Source organism: Misgurnus anguillicaudatus, chromosome 23 (assembly GCF_027580225.2).
Source record: "Misgurnus anguillicaudatus chromosome 23, ASM2758022v2, whole genome shotgun sequence".
NCBI classification, from domain to species: Eukaryota; Metazoa; Chordata; class Actinopteri; order Cypriniformes; family Cobitidae; genus Misgurnus; species Misgurnus anguillicaudatus.
The window spans coordinates 22,719,371-22,738,940 of record NC_073359.2 but is presented as its reverse complement, the minus strand read 5'-3'; the positions used below and the strand labels follow the sequence as shown (position 1 = coordinate 22,738,940).

Here is a 19,570-nt window from a genome sequence, read left to right as displayed (position 1 = left end):
TCAAAGAGGCATGTGTAGGTCAGACAAATATAACATAACATTTATAATGAAATAACCACAAATGTCTTTTCTGTGCTCACATCATTATCAGTTTTATTCAACCCCCAAGTGACATTCAATCTTAGTACTTAGTACAACATCCTTTTACAGTTAAAACAGCTTTTAAACGTGAAGCATAGCTTGACACAAGTGTCTTGCAGCGATCTACGGGTATCTTCGCCCATTCATCATGGGCAAAAGCCTCCAGTTCAGTCACATTCTTAGGCTTGCGCACTGCAACTGCTTTCTTTAAGTCCCACCAGAGGTTCTCAATCGGATTTAAGTCTGGTGACTGCGATGGCCACTTCAAAATGTTCCAGCCTTTTTTCTGCAACCATGCTCAAGTGGATTTGGAGGTATGCTTGGGATCATTGTCCTGTTGAAAGGTCCAACGTCTCCCAAGCCTCAGGTTTGTGATGGACTGCAACACATTGTCATCCAATATCTCCTGGTACTGAAGAGAATTCATGGTAACTTGCACACGCTGAAGTTTCCCTGTACCTGCAGAAGCAAAACAGCCCCAAAGCATGATTGACCCCCCACCATGCTTCACAGTAGGCAAGGTGTTCTTTTCTTCATAGGCCTTGTTTTTCCTCCTCCAAACATAGCGTTGATCCATGAGCCCAAACAGTTCTAATTTTGTTTCATCAGTCCACAGAACACTATCCCAAAACTTCTGTGGTTTGTCCACATGACTTTTGGCATACTGCAGTCGACTCTTCTTATTCTTTGGAGACAGCAAGGGGGTGCGCCTGGGAGTTCTGGCATGGAGGCCTTCAGTACGCAGGGTGCGCCGTATTGTCTGAGCAGAAACTTCAGTACCCACATCTGACAAATCTTTTCTCAGTTCCTCAGCAGTCACACGGGGACTTTTTTCCACTCTACGCTTCAGATAGCGCACAGCAGTCGCAGTTAGCATCTTTTTTCTGCCACGACCAGGAAGCGTTTCAACAGTGCCCTTTGCCTTGAATTTGCGAATGATGCTTCCTGTGGTGTCTCCTGGTATGTTTAACATCTTTGCAATCTTCTTATAGCCATTGCCCTTCCTGTGAAGATTAATCACCTCTTCTCTTGTCTTCCTGGACCATTCTTTTGACTTCACCATGTTTGTAACCACACCAGTAAATGTTTAGAAGGAGTTGAGTATCACAGTCATTTTAAAGCTGCCTAATTGGTGCTTATTAGGCTTTATTGCTGTTCCCTGACATCCACAGGTGTTTTCAATACCTGATTGAAAACACTTCAATGAACCTCTGTTCTTCAGAGTGGTAGTTCTTTAAGGGGTTGAATACTTGTGTCAATGAAGAATTCACAAAAGAAACATTTACTACTATATTACAAAACCAATTGATGTCATTTTAGTTGCATATGGTTCTTTAAGAAGTCATTGTAGGATTTCATTCTGAATACAATTACAAATGTACACTAAATTCCCTAAAACCCTTCACAGCATTGGGGGGTTGAATAATTTTGAACACAACTGTAATACCAAGTGTAAACAGCCCCTAAAGAAAATGGTATCTGTATCACAATCTGGATTTAGATTCTTGATTAAAATCTGCATCATCCTAAATTTAGACCATAATCCAGATTGTGTGCAGGTTATTTACTCTAGACACAGAATTGTTTTAGCTTTCTCTCTCGCTTTATTAGGAACAAAATAACTGTTTGGGTAATAAGGGAAAAGAAAGTGAGCAAAGGTTGTTAGGGCAGAACCTTGCTGCTAGATTTCTATTGCAATCTGTTTCTGGAGTTGCAGTGTGTTTCTCTCACTATGCTAAAACCGACTGTTCTGTCCCATTTCTCCCCTGTTCCTCAGCTTCCCGTCGCCAGCCCCGGGGCTTCACAGACCTGAATGTACGTTATGAATTTCAATGGATACCCAGTCGGTCACCGAGAGAAAAAAGTATCTGTCACAAAGTCCTTCCATTTCATCACCGATATTCCCAAGCAGTTCATCACAAGTTTGCCAATGTGTATGGATCAGAATGTTTGGGAATCACGGAACGATGTTTATTAGTTCAGGTGTACAAGAATCGCTCAAGGCGTGATGTCCAAGAGGAGAAGAAATACAAACTGCTTTTGGCTAGAAACACCTCACTGCTCAATAAATAGACTTTCTGACCTCTATTTTTTTAAATGTTTGCCTTGACAAATGATCATCAGATGAATTTTGTGACAGATATATTGGCTACCCATTCATTTGGTATTTGCCACAGCCTGCCTGTCGTAACTCCATAAATGTTTTTAAAGATGTCAGAGACCTGCTTGGAAAAGAGTGAGATACGCAAAGAGTGAAAGGGAGAGAGGATACAGGACTTACATACACATCTGTTATCATCCAGTAATATCCGTTCTCCGCGACAACTACAGTTTACCACACCATGCGGGGTCAGAAGGCAAAGGTCATGGCACCCTCCATTGTTCACGCTGCATGGAGACGACTCGCCTGGAAGTAAGAAGAAATCCCAGATGACACTGAGTGGGAACGTTTCCATACATACAGTACAGACACATGTTTGCACACACATACACATAATGGCCTGAAGGGTATAACTGCAGTGCTTTTCAGATGTTTGAGATTCATAGCGGGTGTAACTTTGAACTGTGCTTGGCACACACGTTGGGTCTGGGTACCACCATGCCCTACCTCCACACGAACTGCTGGCATACACCATAGCGCTGGGCTAAATGTATTCCCCTGCACAAATGGCTGAGATTTAGATGAGCGAACCGGGCCAGCGACTTTCACCATGGAGACACAGGGCTTCAGTCCTGGGAGCTTATTATTGGCTTTAAATAGCTTGGATTCTTCAATGGCTGATTTCAGTGTTTGGGCATTTTAATATATGCCATTGCGGATAGTTTATTCCCTCTTAAAGATAAAGTGGATTTTTTTCTATAACAACACTATGCTTATAATGGATAAGTGAAACAACCACATACTGAGTTATGGCTATATAATATATTTACATACATTGTATACCCTGAGAATTGAACCCATGTCCTTGGCGTCGCCAAGCATGCTCTACCAGCTGAGCTGACTGTGTTTCAGAGTATTTACAGCACTTTAATTCCCATAATAGCTTCGTCTGGGCTATATAGATAGGATGGACTGCGTCCACAAGGTCTAAATCTCCCAGGATGAAACGGCACCATTTGCGTTTCTGGAAGCCAAACATCTAAGCTGGTTCCATTAGACTCATTTGAATCATTAAGACTTGGGCTGCGAACAAAGAAATGTCTGTATAAAAGCCAAAATAGCAGCACAGGGAGAGAAATCTATAAATATGTCACGTTTTATACATTTCATGGTATAGTTTGACTTGTCAGCTTGGATCCGTTGCATAAATGATTTACGCCTAAGGCACTTAAAATGAGTTTCTCCTTACAAACAGGCCATTACCTGGAGACTACATGCAATGACTGCAAAAAATGACTTTCTTAACTTAGTGTTTTTTGTCAGTGGCGGCCAGTGACTTCTTTTTTCGAGGGCGCACAATGCGAAGTTTGTCACAACATGTATTCAGTGTGTCGTTTGTCATTTCAAAATATGTGTTTGGTGCGTCGAGTGAACTTGTGTGCATCGCATGTCTTTTCAAAATAAGTGCCTGCTGCAGACGCGTCTAAAGGGTTTATGATAAAAGAGACCCTCGCGTTTGCCAGATACTCGCATAATATCATGCGTAATCAGAGTTTACTGTTAAGGGAATGTCTTGCGTGTATTTTGTGAATGCGAGCGTCTCTTTTATCATAAACGGTTTGACGTGTGTGCAGCAGGCACTAATTTTGACAAAACACATGATGCACATGGTTCACATGACGCAACAAACACATATTTTGAAAACACGAGTAACACACATGACACTCCGAACACGAGTCGCCACTGATCAAAAAATATCAAATTTAAGTGAAATTTTGTGTTTATTTCTTGATTTTTTTATTAAGCGTTTAAGAAAAAAGTTCAAGATTTTTCTTACCTCATTGGCAGATTTTTTTTGCTTGTTTTAAGTACAAATTCTCTTAAATTTATTGAGATGCAACAAATTATCCGAGTATATTACAACAATAATATACAATGAAATAGTTATATATGTTTTAACAAGATAACAATAAATCACCGTATTTTCCGGACTAAGTCACACTTTTTTTCATAGTTTGGCTGATCCTGCGACTTATAGTCAGGTGTGACTTATATGTCAAAATTAATTCATACTGACTTGCATGAACCAAAAGACAATATTACCGTCTACAGCCATGAGAGGGCGCTATATGTTGCTCCTGTAGGCTACCCCTGAAAAAACTGTCAACGGAGACGGAGAAAGACTTACCAACAAAATGAACCCCAAAAGAATAATCATTTTCTAAATAAATGCGACTTATAGTCCAGTGCAACTTATATGGTTTTTTTTTTCACTTCATGATACATTTTTTGACTGATGCAACTTATACTCCGGAGCGACTTATAGTCCGGAAAATATTTAAACGACAATTAAGAAAAAACAATAACTAACAATGGGTAAATAAATAAATAATGGTAATTAAATAATAAAATTAAATATAAAAAGGCACAGGTCAATTCAGATATCAGACCAAGAAGAGTTGAAAATAGTCAACTAGGAGGCAAATATAAAAAGGGGGTAATTTAGAAATAAAATGTAATTGGTTAAATGACTAATAGAAAAAATGTAATTAACTTTTTTATATTTTTTATATTAAATTTTATATTTATTTGTTTATAGACATCATTTTGCTCATCAAGAAAATGCATCTTAATTTAGTTTAAGTTCTAGATATTTGTACTGAAAACAAGACAAAAATACTAAGAAAGTTATTTTTAGAATAATCACTGCAAAAAATTATTTTCAATATTATAAGATGCTTTTTCTTGATGAGCAAAACGACCCAAGAAAATAAGTCTGGTTTTTAGACCAAAAATAAAAATTTAAGTGATTTTGTGCATAAAACAAGCAAAAAAAATCTGAATTTTTCTTAAACACTAAATTCAAGAAAATTCAAGAAAAAAAATGCTTACCCCATTGGCAGATTTTTTTGCTTGTTCCAGCACAAAATCACTTAAATTTGATATTTTTGGTCTCAATGCTAGACTTATTTTCTTGGGTCGTTTTGCTCATCAAGAAAAATCATCTTAATTTAAAAAATTTTTAGATATTTTTACTGAAAACAAGACAAAAATACTAAGAATTTTTTTTCTTGAAAATCATTTTTTGCAGTGCATAGTTTGAAATATAGGTATGGATATGCTACCAGCAGGCAATTTTGTATTTAAAAGACTTCTAATAGCCACCCAAACACAGCCCAGATGTCTAGGCTAAAACATTGCAAAATCTGAAAAAGTAACAGACGTCTAACCATAAATAAATGAAACCAAACGCCGTCGACTTTGCTTACATGATATAATATCATACATCGCACAAGCTACTTAGGCAAAAATTACATGTAACCCCATTCAAGTTTATTGTTGTAGGAGTGGGTTAACTCATAGCCTGACCATATTGTCTCTATAGTTAACCTAGACAGTGAAATGACAGCTATTGCTTGGTGGGGCTAGGTCTTGATTCCCAAGAGATGTATTACTGTAAATGCATTAAAGTATTAAATGTGAAATGTCATTTTTAATACCAGTTTAATATGCAGAGACCACCATAAAGTAAGTCTATGATGTTCATTTTAAAATGCCATTTGCTGCATTCCTCATTCACAGGTGCTGGCATGTACAATCATTTAGTTTTAAGTTTTTTCTTAACATTTGAATTAAACTCCAACACTTTTTAACAGCACTATAGAATCTAAAACTAAAAATGCATATTTGAAGCATGTAAAGCATAAATGTTATTTATATATGCAAATGAAAACATGTCTATAGTTTAGCACATATGATCCCATCGGTCACTTCTGGAGATTTAGGACTAGTTGAGAAATCCTGATTTAATACATATAAGTTGCATTTAAAATAGCAGACTTCAATCTTTATTTTATTTATGGAAATATGGCAGTACAATATGATGATGTAGAATCCGTCACCCGAGCTAACGCAAGCCCAACTATGCACACAATATATAGAAAGGCGAGAAAGCAATCATGAATAAGAGCGTTCATTTTATCTCACCCTAGTCGGAACATGTTGGTTTTGTTCTAGTTTCGCTCTGTGCCCATCAAATTTTAAGGGCCCCGGTGACTTCTGACGCACCTAACGTATGATTTTCCATTATGTTTCCTGTTATCCTGGAATAAGGATCTCAGTCACATTGTGTAAATAAAACAAACAGGCTTTGTGTGAGTAATACGAACAGCACACTGTATCCAGGGCAAGAAACAAACACTCTTTTATCTGTAACTTTTTAGATCAATTGTTTTTAAAAGTTTGCCTTTGATTTAGGAGGATGTGGATACTAAAACAGAAACTATGAAGGTCTGTAGTCACAACACTTCAAACCGTCTGTCTGCAAACACTTAGCTTGGGTTTAACATTGAAAGAATTTACAAAACATATCAGTTTGCATGCCATGAACAAAGGAAACCAATTACGTACAGCTGTTGGTGTCATTGGAAACAGCGACGATTCCCATTGGTTGATGAGGAATGTCAGCCCGTAGAACTTTCATATTGGCGCCGGTTAGCTTATCGGAGCGAATCACGGCCCGTCGAACCCAGTCGGACCAGAAGATGAAGTCTCCATAAATTGCCAAGCCAAAAAACGTCCCGGCCTCTGATTTTAAAATCACCTATAAATTTGAAAACACAAAATTGAAGACATTAAAGAAACTGATAAATCTTTAAGGGTTTGTTATTGGTTGTTTATTACACGGCTCGTTGGAATGCTTCATTCTGATTGGCCATGTCTTACTAGTTTTTTTGTTTTGTTTTCTCATAGAAATATCTAAAAATTCTTACATTGAGATACATTTACTTGGCTAACAAGTGGCTTAAGATAATAAGTCTTGATTTTTTAAGTAAATATTGAAAACCAAGAGATTTTTTTACCTAAAACAAGTCAAAATATCTGCCAGTGCGAAAGAAAAATAAACTTAAATTAAATGTATTAAATTAAGTTGAAACTGGAATTTAGTTCATTTTTCTTACTGCACTGGCAGATATTTTGACTTAGTTTTATTAAAAATATATATTTTCATCATTTATTTAAAAAAACAAGACTTATTATCGTAAGCCACTTACTTACCAAGGAAATGCATTTCCATTTAAGAATTTTCAGATATTTATATTAGAGAACAAGACAAAAAAAACTAAGTAAGACATTAATTTTTTGCAGTGTACATGATGTATGTTTTGTAGCAATTGTTAAAAATTTTACTAACTTTTCCCATGTAAGACAATATAATACCTTGACCTTACCTAATCTGGGTTAAAGCCATATTTCAGATTAAATATCTAAATTAGAATAGTAAACTTGATAATACATGAATATTTACATTATATAAATCATTTGATAGTTCCAACTTTTCAAGCACAGAAATACATAAAACAAAGCTTCCTTCGAAACATATATCTTGCACGTTACAGGACAAGTCCTTCAAGAAATGTATTGCGCGTGTTTCAGACCAAAATAAACCACGTCAAGTGCCTGTATAATTCACAGAGATACATGAATCTGTCCGGAGCCAGAGGGGGAAAGCCACTGTGACACCAGAAGGACTGACTTCCTCCATTATCCCAGACATTATAAATGATTAACCCGGATCTGTGGAGAGTGTAAATGGAATTCCTGCCGTAACAGAAGCTGGAAAACATCACGCATGCCTTCAGGGAAGAAGGTGAGTGGTGAGGAAAGAGGATTTGTTTCTCTTGTGGCTGAAGTCGTCAGGAAAATTGAAGTCGACAAGAATTTTGAAATGAAATGATCCGATCCGATACCGTCCTTCAAACACTGATATGGTTACATTCAGCAGAGGGAACTAAATATTCATTTGGAAGAAGAAAATATATAAAAAATATTTTATAAACATTTATATATATATGTAGAAAGAGAAAGATAAAGATACACGATCATGGGGTCACCACTGCAAAATCTGGGAAGTTGAGAACTACAGAGCTATAAAATTGTATTGTCACAGAGCCAAAAAAGTATCTTGTATCTTTGTCTTGTCTATTCCAAAATGTAATTTAATGGTCAGTAAGACACGTTTACAGCCCTTCTATTTCCTAAATTCACCAGCCATGTGCAAGAAGTAAATTTAGGATCCTGGATATGAACAATAAATGGCAATGTGAGAGCATGAGAAAAGAAAAATGAGAAGGAGCAAAGACAGGTGAACGATACTGAAGAGAGATGGAGAGAAATAATGGAGAAGCGTAGAGACAGAAAGACAAATAGAGGAGAGTGATCGAGAGAGAGAGAGAGAGAGCGAGCGAGAGAGAGAGAAGCAATAAATGCCTCAACTGAATATTAATCTTTCTGCACACAATCTCAGAGAATCGAGAACTTAAGCTTGCAGAAGACCAAACAAATGACTCATAATGTCTGTATATCAGACAGACAGACAGATCAGAAAGATAGACAGATCAGATAGAGTCTAGATAGAAAGACGGGTAGATTGACAGACGGGTAGACGGGTAGGACAGACAGACAGACAGACAGACAGACAGATGGATAGATAGATATACTGATGGATGGATGGATGGATGGATAGACAGACAAACAGATGGACGGACAGACAGACATACAGACAGACAGATAGATATACAGATGGAGGAATGAATGGATAGATATATAGACGGACAGACTGACGCACAGACAGACAGACAGACAGACAGATAGATATAGGGATTGATAGATAGTTATATATACGGACAGACAGACAGACAGACAGATATACTGATGGATGGGTGGATAGATATATAGACGGACAGACAGACAGACGGATAAATATACGGATGGATGGATAGATATATAGACGGACAGACAGACAGAAGGATAGATAGATAGACTGGGAGAAGGGTAGGACAGACAGACAGACACGCAGATAGACATAAGCGTGATGGATGGATGGATGGATGGATGGATGGATGGATGGATAGACAGACAGACAGATAGATAGATAGATAGATAGATAGATAGATAGATAGATAGATAGATAGATAGATAGATAGATAGATAGATAGATAGATAGATAGATAGATAGATAGATAGATAGATAGATAGATAGATAGGACAGACAGATCAGAAAGATAGACAGATCAGATAGAGTCTAGATAGATGGATGGATGGATGGATGGAAATACGGACGGACAGACAGACAGACGGACAGACAGACAGACAGATAGATAGATGGTAGGACAGAAAGACAGACAGAAAGACAGACAGACAGACAGGCAGACAGACATAAATGTGATAGGTAGGTAGGTAGGTAGAAAGGAAGGAAGGAAGGAAGGTAGGTAGGTATGTATGTAAGTAGATAGATAGATAGATAGATAGATAGATAGATAGATAGATAGATAGATAGATAGATAGATAGATAGATAGATAGATAGATAGATAGATAGATAGATAGATAGATAGATAGATAGACGGGTAGACAGACAGACAGACAGACAGACAGACAGACAGACAGACAGACAGATAGATAGAGTAGAAAGATAGATTTTTTGTTATCTGCATCTCCTTCATGCAGTCTTCACATCTGTTTTAAAGTGTGATATTAACTGCTCTTCACTAACACATGCACACAGACACACAGAGACACACATACAGATGGCTCTGAAGTATGCATGAATATCAAAGTCCTTCGTAATAATAGGCAGCCCAACGTGCGGATAGAGCGAGACTCACACTTTAATCCGCAATGACAACATGTCAAGCGTGTGTTCTCGCCCTCATCCATTCGAGGCGTCTTTATTCCCAAGCGTGCCATTTCTGTTCCTGCGCACACGTCTCTCAGCATTGAGCGAAGTCGGGGAATGAGAATTAAGAGCATCTGCACAGTGTTCTGATATCAGAGCTGTCGCCTTGGCAAGTGAAAAGCTCTCCGTGCTCTCTCAGGATCTGAACTTTTAAGCATTGAAGTAAAAATCAGTGGACGTAAAACGCGAATCTCTTCTCCAGGTACAGAATTGCGTGTAAAATTGCTCCTGAGAGGTGATCGTGTTAGACTTTTCTATGAACTAATGTTAAGAAGAGTAACATAGATTCTGTTACAGTAAAACAACCTTCGAAATTTAAGCTTAACTAAAATTTTCATGATCAGATAAACTGATATGTGAACAGTTTCTTTAAAGAACATAAAGAGGGCTAATTTGGATGTCGCCTTGTCATTAAACAAGGTTCATGAGGCGAAATCCAATTTGCATCGATTAACTTGGTATTCCGGGGTGCTTGAATCCGTTACCCAATTTCTCGTACATGAAGTACAAGGTTTCACGCATGCTGTTTTCCATTGAATATATTTGAAAGGCCACAGTATGGATCTATCTCCTGCAGACTGAGATGGCCCTGGCTCCCACAGAGTGGTTTGTCAAGACTCATTTTCTCAATATTTGGTTTGTGTCTCACGCACGGGAAAATAAATGCTCTTTTGTTTGCCCAGCTAAATTTTCACCTTTTAAGAGCCTGTCGAGCAGACAGTTTCACTAGCGAGCTAAGAGTCATTTCGCACACCGTGGTATTGCTGGCTTTTGGGAACGTGTAATTCTCGACCCTTGACTGAAAAAGTTGATAGTGACACAAAGCGGAATTACATTGTAAGCTACGTAATGACTTGCTAAATTTATACGGGGAATTATTGTATCCTTAAGGTAACCTGACATACTAACACAACACTGAAAACGTACTGCTACGTAGGACGGAGATCAATGAGTGAAATGAGTCAATGATTGTTCAGTGATCTCAAGGTCTTTAATTTACCTGTTTTCTTTGGCATCAAGTAAGAATTAATTAATCACAGGCAACTGTTTTAAATCAATTCCACGTCAGATTGTCTAGATGGGATGCAAATCGAACTTTCTTTGTCTGTTCTTTTAAGGTCACCCTTCAGCAAAAAACAGAAGCTTTATAGAGCCCAAACTATTTATGTCCAAACCCTGTCTTACACTTAATGCACCCAGAACCAGCTCCATGCATTTCTTAAAAACTTTTGCATACTCACGTATCTGTGCGAGCCATCATAATCACACCTCTCGATGTGCCCGAGGCTGCCGTCGGAGAAGTACAGCTTTTCGGCTTTGTGGTCGATGGTGAGTCCATTAGGGGTGATGACGTCTGCGCTAACAATGACCTGGACGTTTCGGCCGGATAACGTCGACCTCATGATGCTCGGCCTCTGTTCGTTCCAGTTAGTCCAAAACATCAAGCTGGAGGGAACGTAGAAAGTCAGCAACTAACTTTTAATGTACAGTAACTCTAAAAGATATTTGAAAACCTAAACTGATGTCATTGTGTTACATAGGAAATTAATCAGGTGAAATATTTCACAAACAAATTATGTTTTCTTAAAATTAAAGTCACTTATTTAGGTGATTTTTGGTGGATGTACAGTATGAAAATCATGAAATGAATCTTGCTTAAAATGTGTGTTTAATAAACACTACTTAGTTTGATATTTTATAAACACAACAACATTTAAAAGTGTCTCAAGTTTCCAAAAGTTAACAAAAATGCAGTTTAGTTGATTCCGCTGAAAATGTCGGACGTAACTTTATCTTTGAATGCCATATTATTCAAATTTTGCATTTCCATTTTGGCATTAGCGTCATCCATTAACAGCCGTTATCTATATCAAGGGTTTGCATGTGTTAATATCCTCTGTAAAGATGTATTCATTTGCAATTATAATGAAACAGGCTACAGCCCAACGGCATTATTACAAATAGCATCCTGTCTTCAAGCTTTTAATGTGGCAGAAAAAAGGCAAGTCCTTCATGGCACGAGAGCGTCCTTGCGTAAGTGTGTTAGCCTAGCGTGTGACGGCAGCTTGCGGTGTCAAGCTCTGTATCTTAGTCGTGATTTTTGGCAGCTCTTGGATCTGTGGGGCAACGTGCTGACAACAGTACCAGACATTAACGCGAGGGCCGCTACAGCCTGGATGAATGGCTAAACTTTTTGCTCTTTTAATGCTGCAGTGTACTGAGCATTCGAATAGCTAGGTAGGTTGTTACATCTCAGCAAGCAATAGCTAATAGCCATCCAAACACAGCCCAGATATCTAGGCTAAAACAAGGCAACATTTGGACTGATAATTTAATAGATGTCTAACCGTAGCCCAATAATAAATTCAATAAAATAAATAAATAATTGCAACCAAATACCTTGTAATCACTGTTGACTTTGCTTTCATGTTGGAATATCATACACCTTATTTTGACAAAAACTTCATGTAACCGAATTCAAGTTTACTGTAGTTTGACTAGCCTACACTGCAAAAAAATTATTTTCAGAAAAAAATTCTTAGTATTTTTGTATTTTTTTCAGTAAAAATATCTAAAAATTCTTAAATTAAGATGCTTTTTCTTGATGAGCAAAACGACCCAAGAAAATAAGTCTAGTTTTTAGATTTTTTGCATAAAACAAGCAAAAAAATCTTGAACATTTTTCTTAAACACTAAATTCAAGATAAATTCAAGAAAAATTCAAGATAAATTCAAGAAAAATGTAAGAAAAATTTGCAGATTTTTTTGCTTGTTTTATGCACAAAATCACTTACATTTGGTATTTTTGGTATAAAACTAGACTTATTTTCTTGGGTTGTTTTGCTCATCAAGAAAAAGCATCTTAATTTAAGAATTTTTAGATATTTTTGCTGAAAACAAGACAAAAATACTAAGATTTTTTTTCTTGAAAATCATTTTTTGCAGTGTAGTAGTGTGTTACTCATAGCTGGACTATATCGGGCCCATAGATGTTTTTTATCGGACACACGTGCGTTGTCGTGGTTACGCGTCTGGACTGAACTTAACTTCCAGTCTCTGTTTATTGGTCTGGCTAGTGGCTAAACTGAACTTTGGAACAAATACCTCGCTGAAAATAAATGTTTTGGTTTCCTAAAGACAAGGAAAGACGGTGAACATGGATCACCGCTATCCACGAAAGGCATTTGTTTAAGTTAATACTGTTGAAACTGTCTATAATCAACCTAAATGGTGAAATGACGGCTATTGCTTGCTGGGATATCTATAGTACACTGCAAAAAATGACTTTCTTACTTAGTATTTTTTTCTTGTTTTCAGTAGAAATATCTAAAAATTCTTAAATCAAGATGTATTTTTTTGATGAGCAAAATGACCCCAAGAAAATTTGTCTAGTTTTCAGACAAAAAACATAAAACTTAAGTGAATTTGTGGTTAAAACAAGTTAAAATATCTGCCAATGGGGTGAGAAAATTATTTTTGAATTAAGTGTTTAAGAAAAAAGTAAACTTAAAGATTTTTTTTCTCCGATTTTTTGGCAGATATTTTTGCTTGTTTTAAGCACAAATTCACTTAAATTGTATATTGGTTTTCTAAAAACTAGACTTATTCTTTTAGGTCATTTTGCTTATCAAGAAAATACATCTTAATTTAGGAAATTTTTTATATTTCTACTGAAAACAAGAAAAAAATACTAAGTAAGAAAGTAATTTTTTGCAGTGTAATATGTGCACTGCAAAAAAATATTTTCAAGAAAATAAATTCTTAGTATTTTCAAATCTAACAATTCTTAAATTAAGATGCTTTTTCTTGATGAGCAAAACGAGTCTAGTTTTTAGACCAAAAACATCAAATTGAAGTGATTTTGTGCATAAAACAAGCCAAAAAAATCTGCCAATGGGGTAAGCAAAAAATTCTTGAAAATTTTTCCTAAATACTAAATTCAATATAAAAAAGTGCTTGTTTTATGCACAAAATCACTTCAATTTTATATTTTTGGTCTAAAAACTAGACTTATTTTCTTGGGTTGTTTTACTCATCATCTTAATTTATGAATTTTTAGATATTTTTACTGAAAACAAGACAAAAATACTAAGAATTTTTTTTCTTGAAAATAATTTTTTGCAGTGTGTTTGCAAGATTAGTGCCATTTTACATTTACTAAAATTAAGTTAAACAGAACAACACTTAACTTCCAATTTTAAAAGTGTACATGGGTATGATAAATTTACTTTGCAAACAAAATGCATGAATGAAGAACCTTGCAATTAATCTAAATGAGTCTATTTATAGTTATAGCCACTAACTTATGTTGTTTACATGCGAGTAATGTAAAAGGTGCTAATGAGGAAATATAAATGGACATATGGACATGCATCTCGAAAAACATTAAAACAGTTGTTTGGTAAAATGCAAAATCGTAAGCAGACGAGAAAGCAGTGATGTGTTAAGAAGAAAAATAAAACATAGATGAAAGTGCTATTAATTAATGATATCTAATTTAAAAATGAAGAGACCTGAGATCAAGAGGCATAAATCATTTCACTGTGTAACACAGGTCACCCTGTTTTGAAATGTAAATCTTTATTAAGCATGCATGCGAACTCACTGATGTAAAATTAATTCACTGTATGTGGCCCGGCACCCTAATTACTCCAAAAATAATTAAAGGGCCCCTCCTACAATTGACCTTTTTGGAAGTCAGCCATTAAAATAAAAAATGTAACAGGGTTTATTTGAAGGAGAGGTAAAGATAAGAACCTTTAAGTGTTTATTTTATTCTAATGAAATTTCATTATTTAACACATTTGATGGCGATTTAGCAGATTATAAAATAAATTTACATGGGAAGGATTAACACGAATAACTAAAAACATTACCAAGTGAACCGAGCTTAAAATGTTACAGTTAGAATTAATTTATTTAATTAATTAATTTATTTTCTGGAAGTGAACTGAATAACTTAAAGATTGTATCAAATAATTTGTCCTTCTTTGATTAAAGATACACGAACCTCTGACACTCATCCAGAGTGAGAACATGTGGATGGTCTTCTTCAGACAATGAGACTACGGTGTCTCTGTTGAAGGCGTTCGGTCTGGCCTGGTCGATGGTGTGACGGGTGACGGTGGCCGTGGTGGAGCTCGTCCAGTAGAGAACATCCCAACCTCGATGGTATGCCAACCCCTCAACAGAACCAACATCTACAGAGGGAGATTGAACGTCAATAAAGTTGTTTCCTAAATGGTGTCCTCTTTATGTGCCACCCTACACTGTTGGTCAAAATATGTACCCAAAGGTTTAAATATGAACTACTTTGTACACATTTGGTACTAATATGTCCCTTTGAGGCACTAATATGTACTAGTGGCAGGTGGGGACCATAAAAGTTTGCAGTCTCATAGATGTCACTGCTATGCACAATAAAAATCCAAGTGTATATTAGGTGCTTCGAAGCTCTCAACATTCTTGAATTTCTACAGACAGCAACCTAGACTATCAGAAAGGGATTATACACTTGAAGCACACACAAGAGGCTCAATGAAAGCATGAATAGTATCTTCTTACATTTATATTGGGTATAAAACGACAGCAGCTGATCTAAAGAACATACGTGAGAATAAGATGAAAGGCGACAACCTTCACAGGTTGCTTTCAAAATGATGCAGAAAAAGAAAACTTTGACCGATGGTCGATGTGAAAAAGAAGTAGATTTCAGAAAAGGTCAAGCTGAGTTGTGGAAATTTACGTCAATAAGGAATCGACATAATTTATACACTTTTCCGCACTAAAAAATGCTGTGAATTGCACCCAAAAAAAATCGTTCTTACTTTGCAACCTGCATCGTATTGATGTAAATGCATCAAAAAGTTTTTCAAGTGAAAATTGATGTTATATTTATAATACATACAGTACAGGCCAAAAGTTTGGACACACTCACTCGTTCTTTATTTATACATTATTCCATATAACAGAATAATAATAAACTCATCCAAACTGTGGCATAACACAAATGCAACTTTGGAAATTATGTTGGTGACTAAAAGCATCCAAAATAAACCAAAACTCTGTTATATTTTATTATTTGAAGTGCAGTCACCCTTTGCCTTGAAATTGTTGAACTGTATACGTGTCATTTTTTTAAGAAGCTTCTTAAATTTTCAATTGAATTTTAAAGAGTATAGAAGGAGTTCATATTTAATATAGGCTCTTATTGGTTGCTTTTTCTTCAATATTCAGTGTAAGTCATCTATTTCAAAAATAATATTTTAGAGTTTTCTATTAACAAAAATTTATCTGTTTGGCACAGGTATATTTTTGTCTACAAAAGTAATTTTAAGCATTTAACCATACACCTTCAGCGTAAATGATTTTTAAGATTATAGTTAACATTTTAGTCAAGTGTGTCCAAACTTTTGGCCTATACTGTCTATGTTATAACAAATACACTTGTTGGTATAGTATTTTATACAGCATGTAGCATTTTCTATTCAATACTATACTAATACTACTGAACATATATCAATGATGTCATGAGAATGATGTCATCTTAATTTTGTCCATGATAGCCCTAACGGTACATTCACACCGGACAGAAGCTTACCATGGTTCACACAAGCCGCGTTTGAGGAATAAAAATTGTGCTACCGTGTCTAGTTTGCTGCTTGAACATTTTGAATGTATTCACGCATCTAGACTGAAGTAGAAAAGCAAGCATTTGACACACGTCAAAATCCGCTTCTTGTGGGAGGGGCAAATGCTATGCGGTTGTCTGTTTGCAAGATGGCTGATGTTTTTATTTGGTAACCCTTACTATAGGGGGGAAATGGTTTAAAAAACGGCGGGAATGCCGCGGGTCGATAAACGTCACGTGACTCAAAAGTGAAATGTGTATTTACAACTTCCTGTAACTTCACTGATACTCTTCCAAGCGAGGTCCTTTTTATTCTGTCTCTATAGAAATCTGGCAAAGTTCAAATTTTTCAACTCGGGCGCCAGCAGCAAATTCGCGGCAAACGCAAAATGCACAAAAAAGCACCATTCACGTGTACCGCACCAGATGCTCAATTTGCGCAAACTAGGCGAAATCGTGTCTACCGTGCCACACCAAACGGCTCATTCGCGCCGCGAGTCCTCCAGACGCGCGCCAACGCGTCTTCACATTGACTTAACATTGAAATCACTCCCACCTTCACGCCTCTACCGGGGCTGGTCTGAAAGCAGCATTAATGGTTGACGGAAAGCTTGTCTGAAGCGTGGCCAACAGCCAATCACAGTGGCCGCAACACATGTTCCGGTCCGTAATTGGCTGACTCTGCCTAAATTATTTGCATAGGGTGATCTGATTGGTGGATGCACGTGTTGCCGCTTGAAAAGTTGAGAAATTTTCAATTTCCGCCGCAAGCAACGACATTGATGCGGCGCCGACAGATCCACAATAGGCTTTATGCCAAGCTGCACTACTTCCTGAACTTCAGCCAGCTCCTTGTTTCCTGTCTGCCATTATTGGACAAACTGATTAATCCAAGTGTGTCTGATTATTGTTGTTGTGACTACTGAGGTCAGGCACACCTGGATTAATCAGTTTTTTTGTGACTACTGAGGTCAGGCACACCTGGATTAATCAGTTTGTCCAATAATGGCAGACAGGAAACAAGGAGCTGGCTGAAGTTCAGGAAGTAGTGCAGCTGGGCATACAGTCTATTCAGTTCGGCAATGCTTGACGTCGGCCATTAAAAGTGAATGGGAAGCGTTAACGCTTACGCCCCGTGTGAATGTACCGTAAAGGTAGTGAATAGTACTCTAGTATGGGTTCGAACCCACAAACTTTGTGCTGCTAACACAATGCTCCACCAGTTAAGGTACAGCAACACCCAACGATAAAAATAAAAGTTTTGCACACCTCATCGCAGTAGTTAAATTAACAATCATCTCATGCACTGGCTACATGCAACCTTGTTGTTTTTAACTCGCATAAAGTTTCTAAGATAAACAAAATCATGCATTAATCAAATGAGTATCCAGTCTCTTTGATGTTGAAGTTGCATCCTGTATGAAAAGCGCAACTTTTTCTAGTTTATTTCACCGCAACCCGAGTAATTACTTTCAAGAAGCACTGCCGAAAAAAAAATTGAAGTCACAGTTTCTTATCCCCATACGGCCTGGTGGATAGAGCGACTGGAGAAGAACAGGACACACAGGCTATGCTTGGATTACTTACATAAAGCAGGGATTTAACAAGCGTGAAGCTGGAGTCCGACAGCATAGAGAAAGGACAATACAACAACCGGCTCTCGAGAAAAACACCCTTGTAATCTCATGCATCTCCTGTGGAGTCTCAGAAAAATCTGAAAGAAGTCAAACTGGGCTTACATTTTCAAAGATGCCAAAGTATGCAATCAAAACTCAAGATTTGCATAAATATCGCATCAGAGTCCACCGAGACCACAGGAGTTGTCTACAATGTAGTTCCTCTAATGAGGTTGGAGAAGAAACATCGGATGCAGTTTATGTCGATCATTACAAGAAACATACCAGAGAACTGCTGATCAATGAGCGACAAATGAGCAAATACAATTTCTAACTGCAATAGCTGCAATACGTGATTAATAATAAAAATAAAAATAAACTAAATAAAAATAGACTAAAGACTAAAATTAGACTATATTTGTTATATTTTTGATCACGTGGGCTGTAAAATTGTCTATTAGATATTAGACTATATTTGTTTACGTTATAAACTGCAATCCGTAACGTTTACCCCTCTATCGCCATCTCTGTTTAAATCATAGAATTGCAGACTGCTTTACGTATTGTGTTTATGTGCACTATAAAAAAATTGGTTCAACTTAAAAAAAGTAAGTTAACTGGTTGCCTTACATTTTTGAGGTAATTCAACTTGAACATTTTAGTCTACACAATTTTTTTACACAAATTTGTTTTAATTACCTAATATTTTTTAATAAGTTCAATTAACTTAAAGGCAACTTATTTTTTTAGGTGATCCAACAAAACTTTACTGTATTTATAGTACAGTTTGGGTTGAAGTCAAATGATGTCAAACTAACATTTCCAGCAAAATTAAACTCAAACTTCAAATCATTATTATAAGCTAACTATAGTAAATTAGGGTAAAAAGATGGTTTTGTATACTGAATTTTATGTACTAGCTTACTAACTGAGGTTTTTTTTTTTTGTTGCTATTCTTAACTCATTCCTCATAATTTTTTTAAGTTGACCACCCACATTTTTTTGCGATTTTCACAAAAGTTTCACAAAATGCCTTCCAGGAAAATCTTCTTATATGAATATATAAACATACAAATATATCAAATGAAAGAACAGCCCACTGCTTTAAAACAAACAAACAAAAAAAATGGAAAAAAGTTTCATCCTATCTTCATTTGTACACTGAAATAAGGATAGTTTTCTTTAACTCTTTCCCCGCCATTGACGAGATATCTCGTCAATCAAGAGAAAACTCTTCCCCGCCAATGATGAGTATTTCCGTCTTCCCGCAATTCCGCAACTTTTTAAAACCGGAATTATTGCCCTATGGCAAGCTGCTGCATGTCCGTGTCAATTTTAAAGATCGCTCTGAATGGGATCTCTATGAAAAATCAGTCACAAAAATGGAATTATCTCTGCTTTTTGC

The 19,570-nt window shown here is 36.5% G+C and overlaps 1 protein-coding gene across 1 annotated transcript in view; it reads right to left on the bottom strand.

The window, feature by feature from the left end:
* Positions 1-19,570, bottom strand: part of lrp1ba (low density lipoprotein receptor-related protein 1Ba) — a 332,672-nt gene that overhangs the window by 102,545 nt on the left and 210,557 nt on the right. Inside the window, exons 42-45 of the mRNA XM_073862191.1 lie at positions 14,930-15,119; positions 11,160-11,364; positions 6,593-6,785; positions 2,363-2,488 (exon numbers count right to left, since the gene is read on the bottom strand). Of these exons, the coding sequence (XP_073718292.1) occupies positions 2,363-2,488; positions 6,593-6,785; positions 11,160-11,364; positions 14,930-15,119 (714 nt within the window). The remainder of the gene's footprint in view (positions 1-2,362; positions 2,489-6,592; positions 6,786-11,159; positions 11,365-14,929; positions 15,120-19,570) is intronic.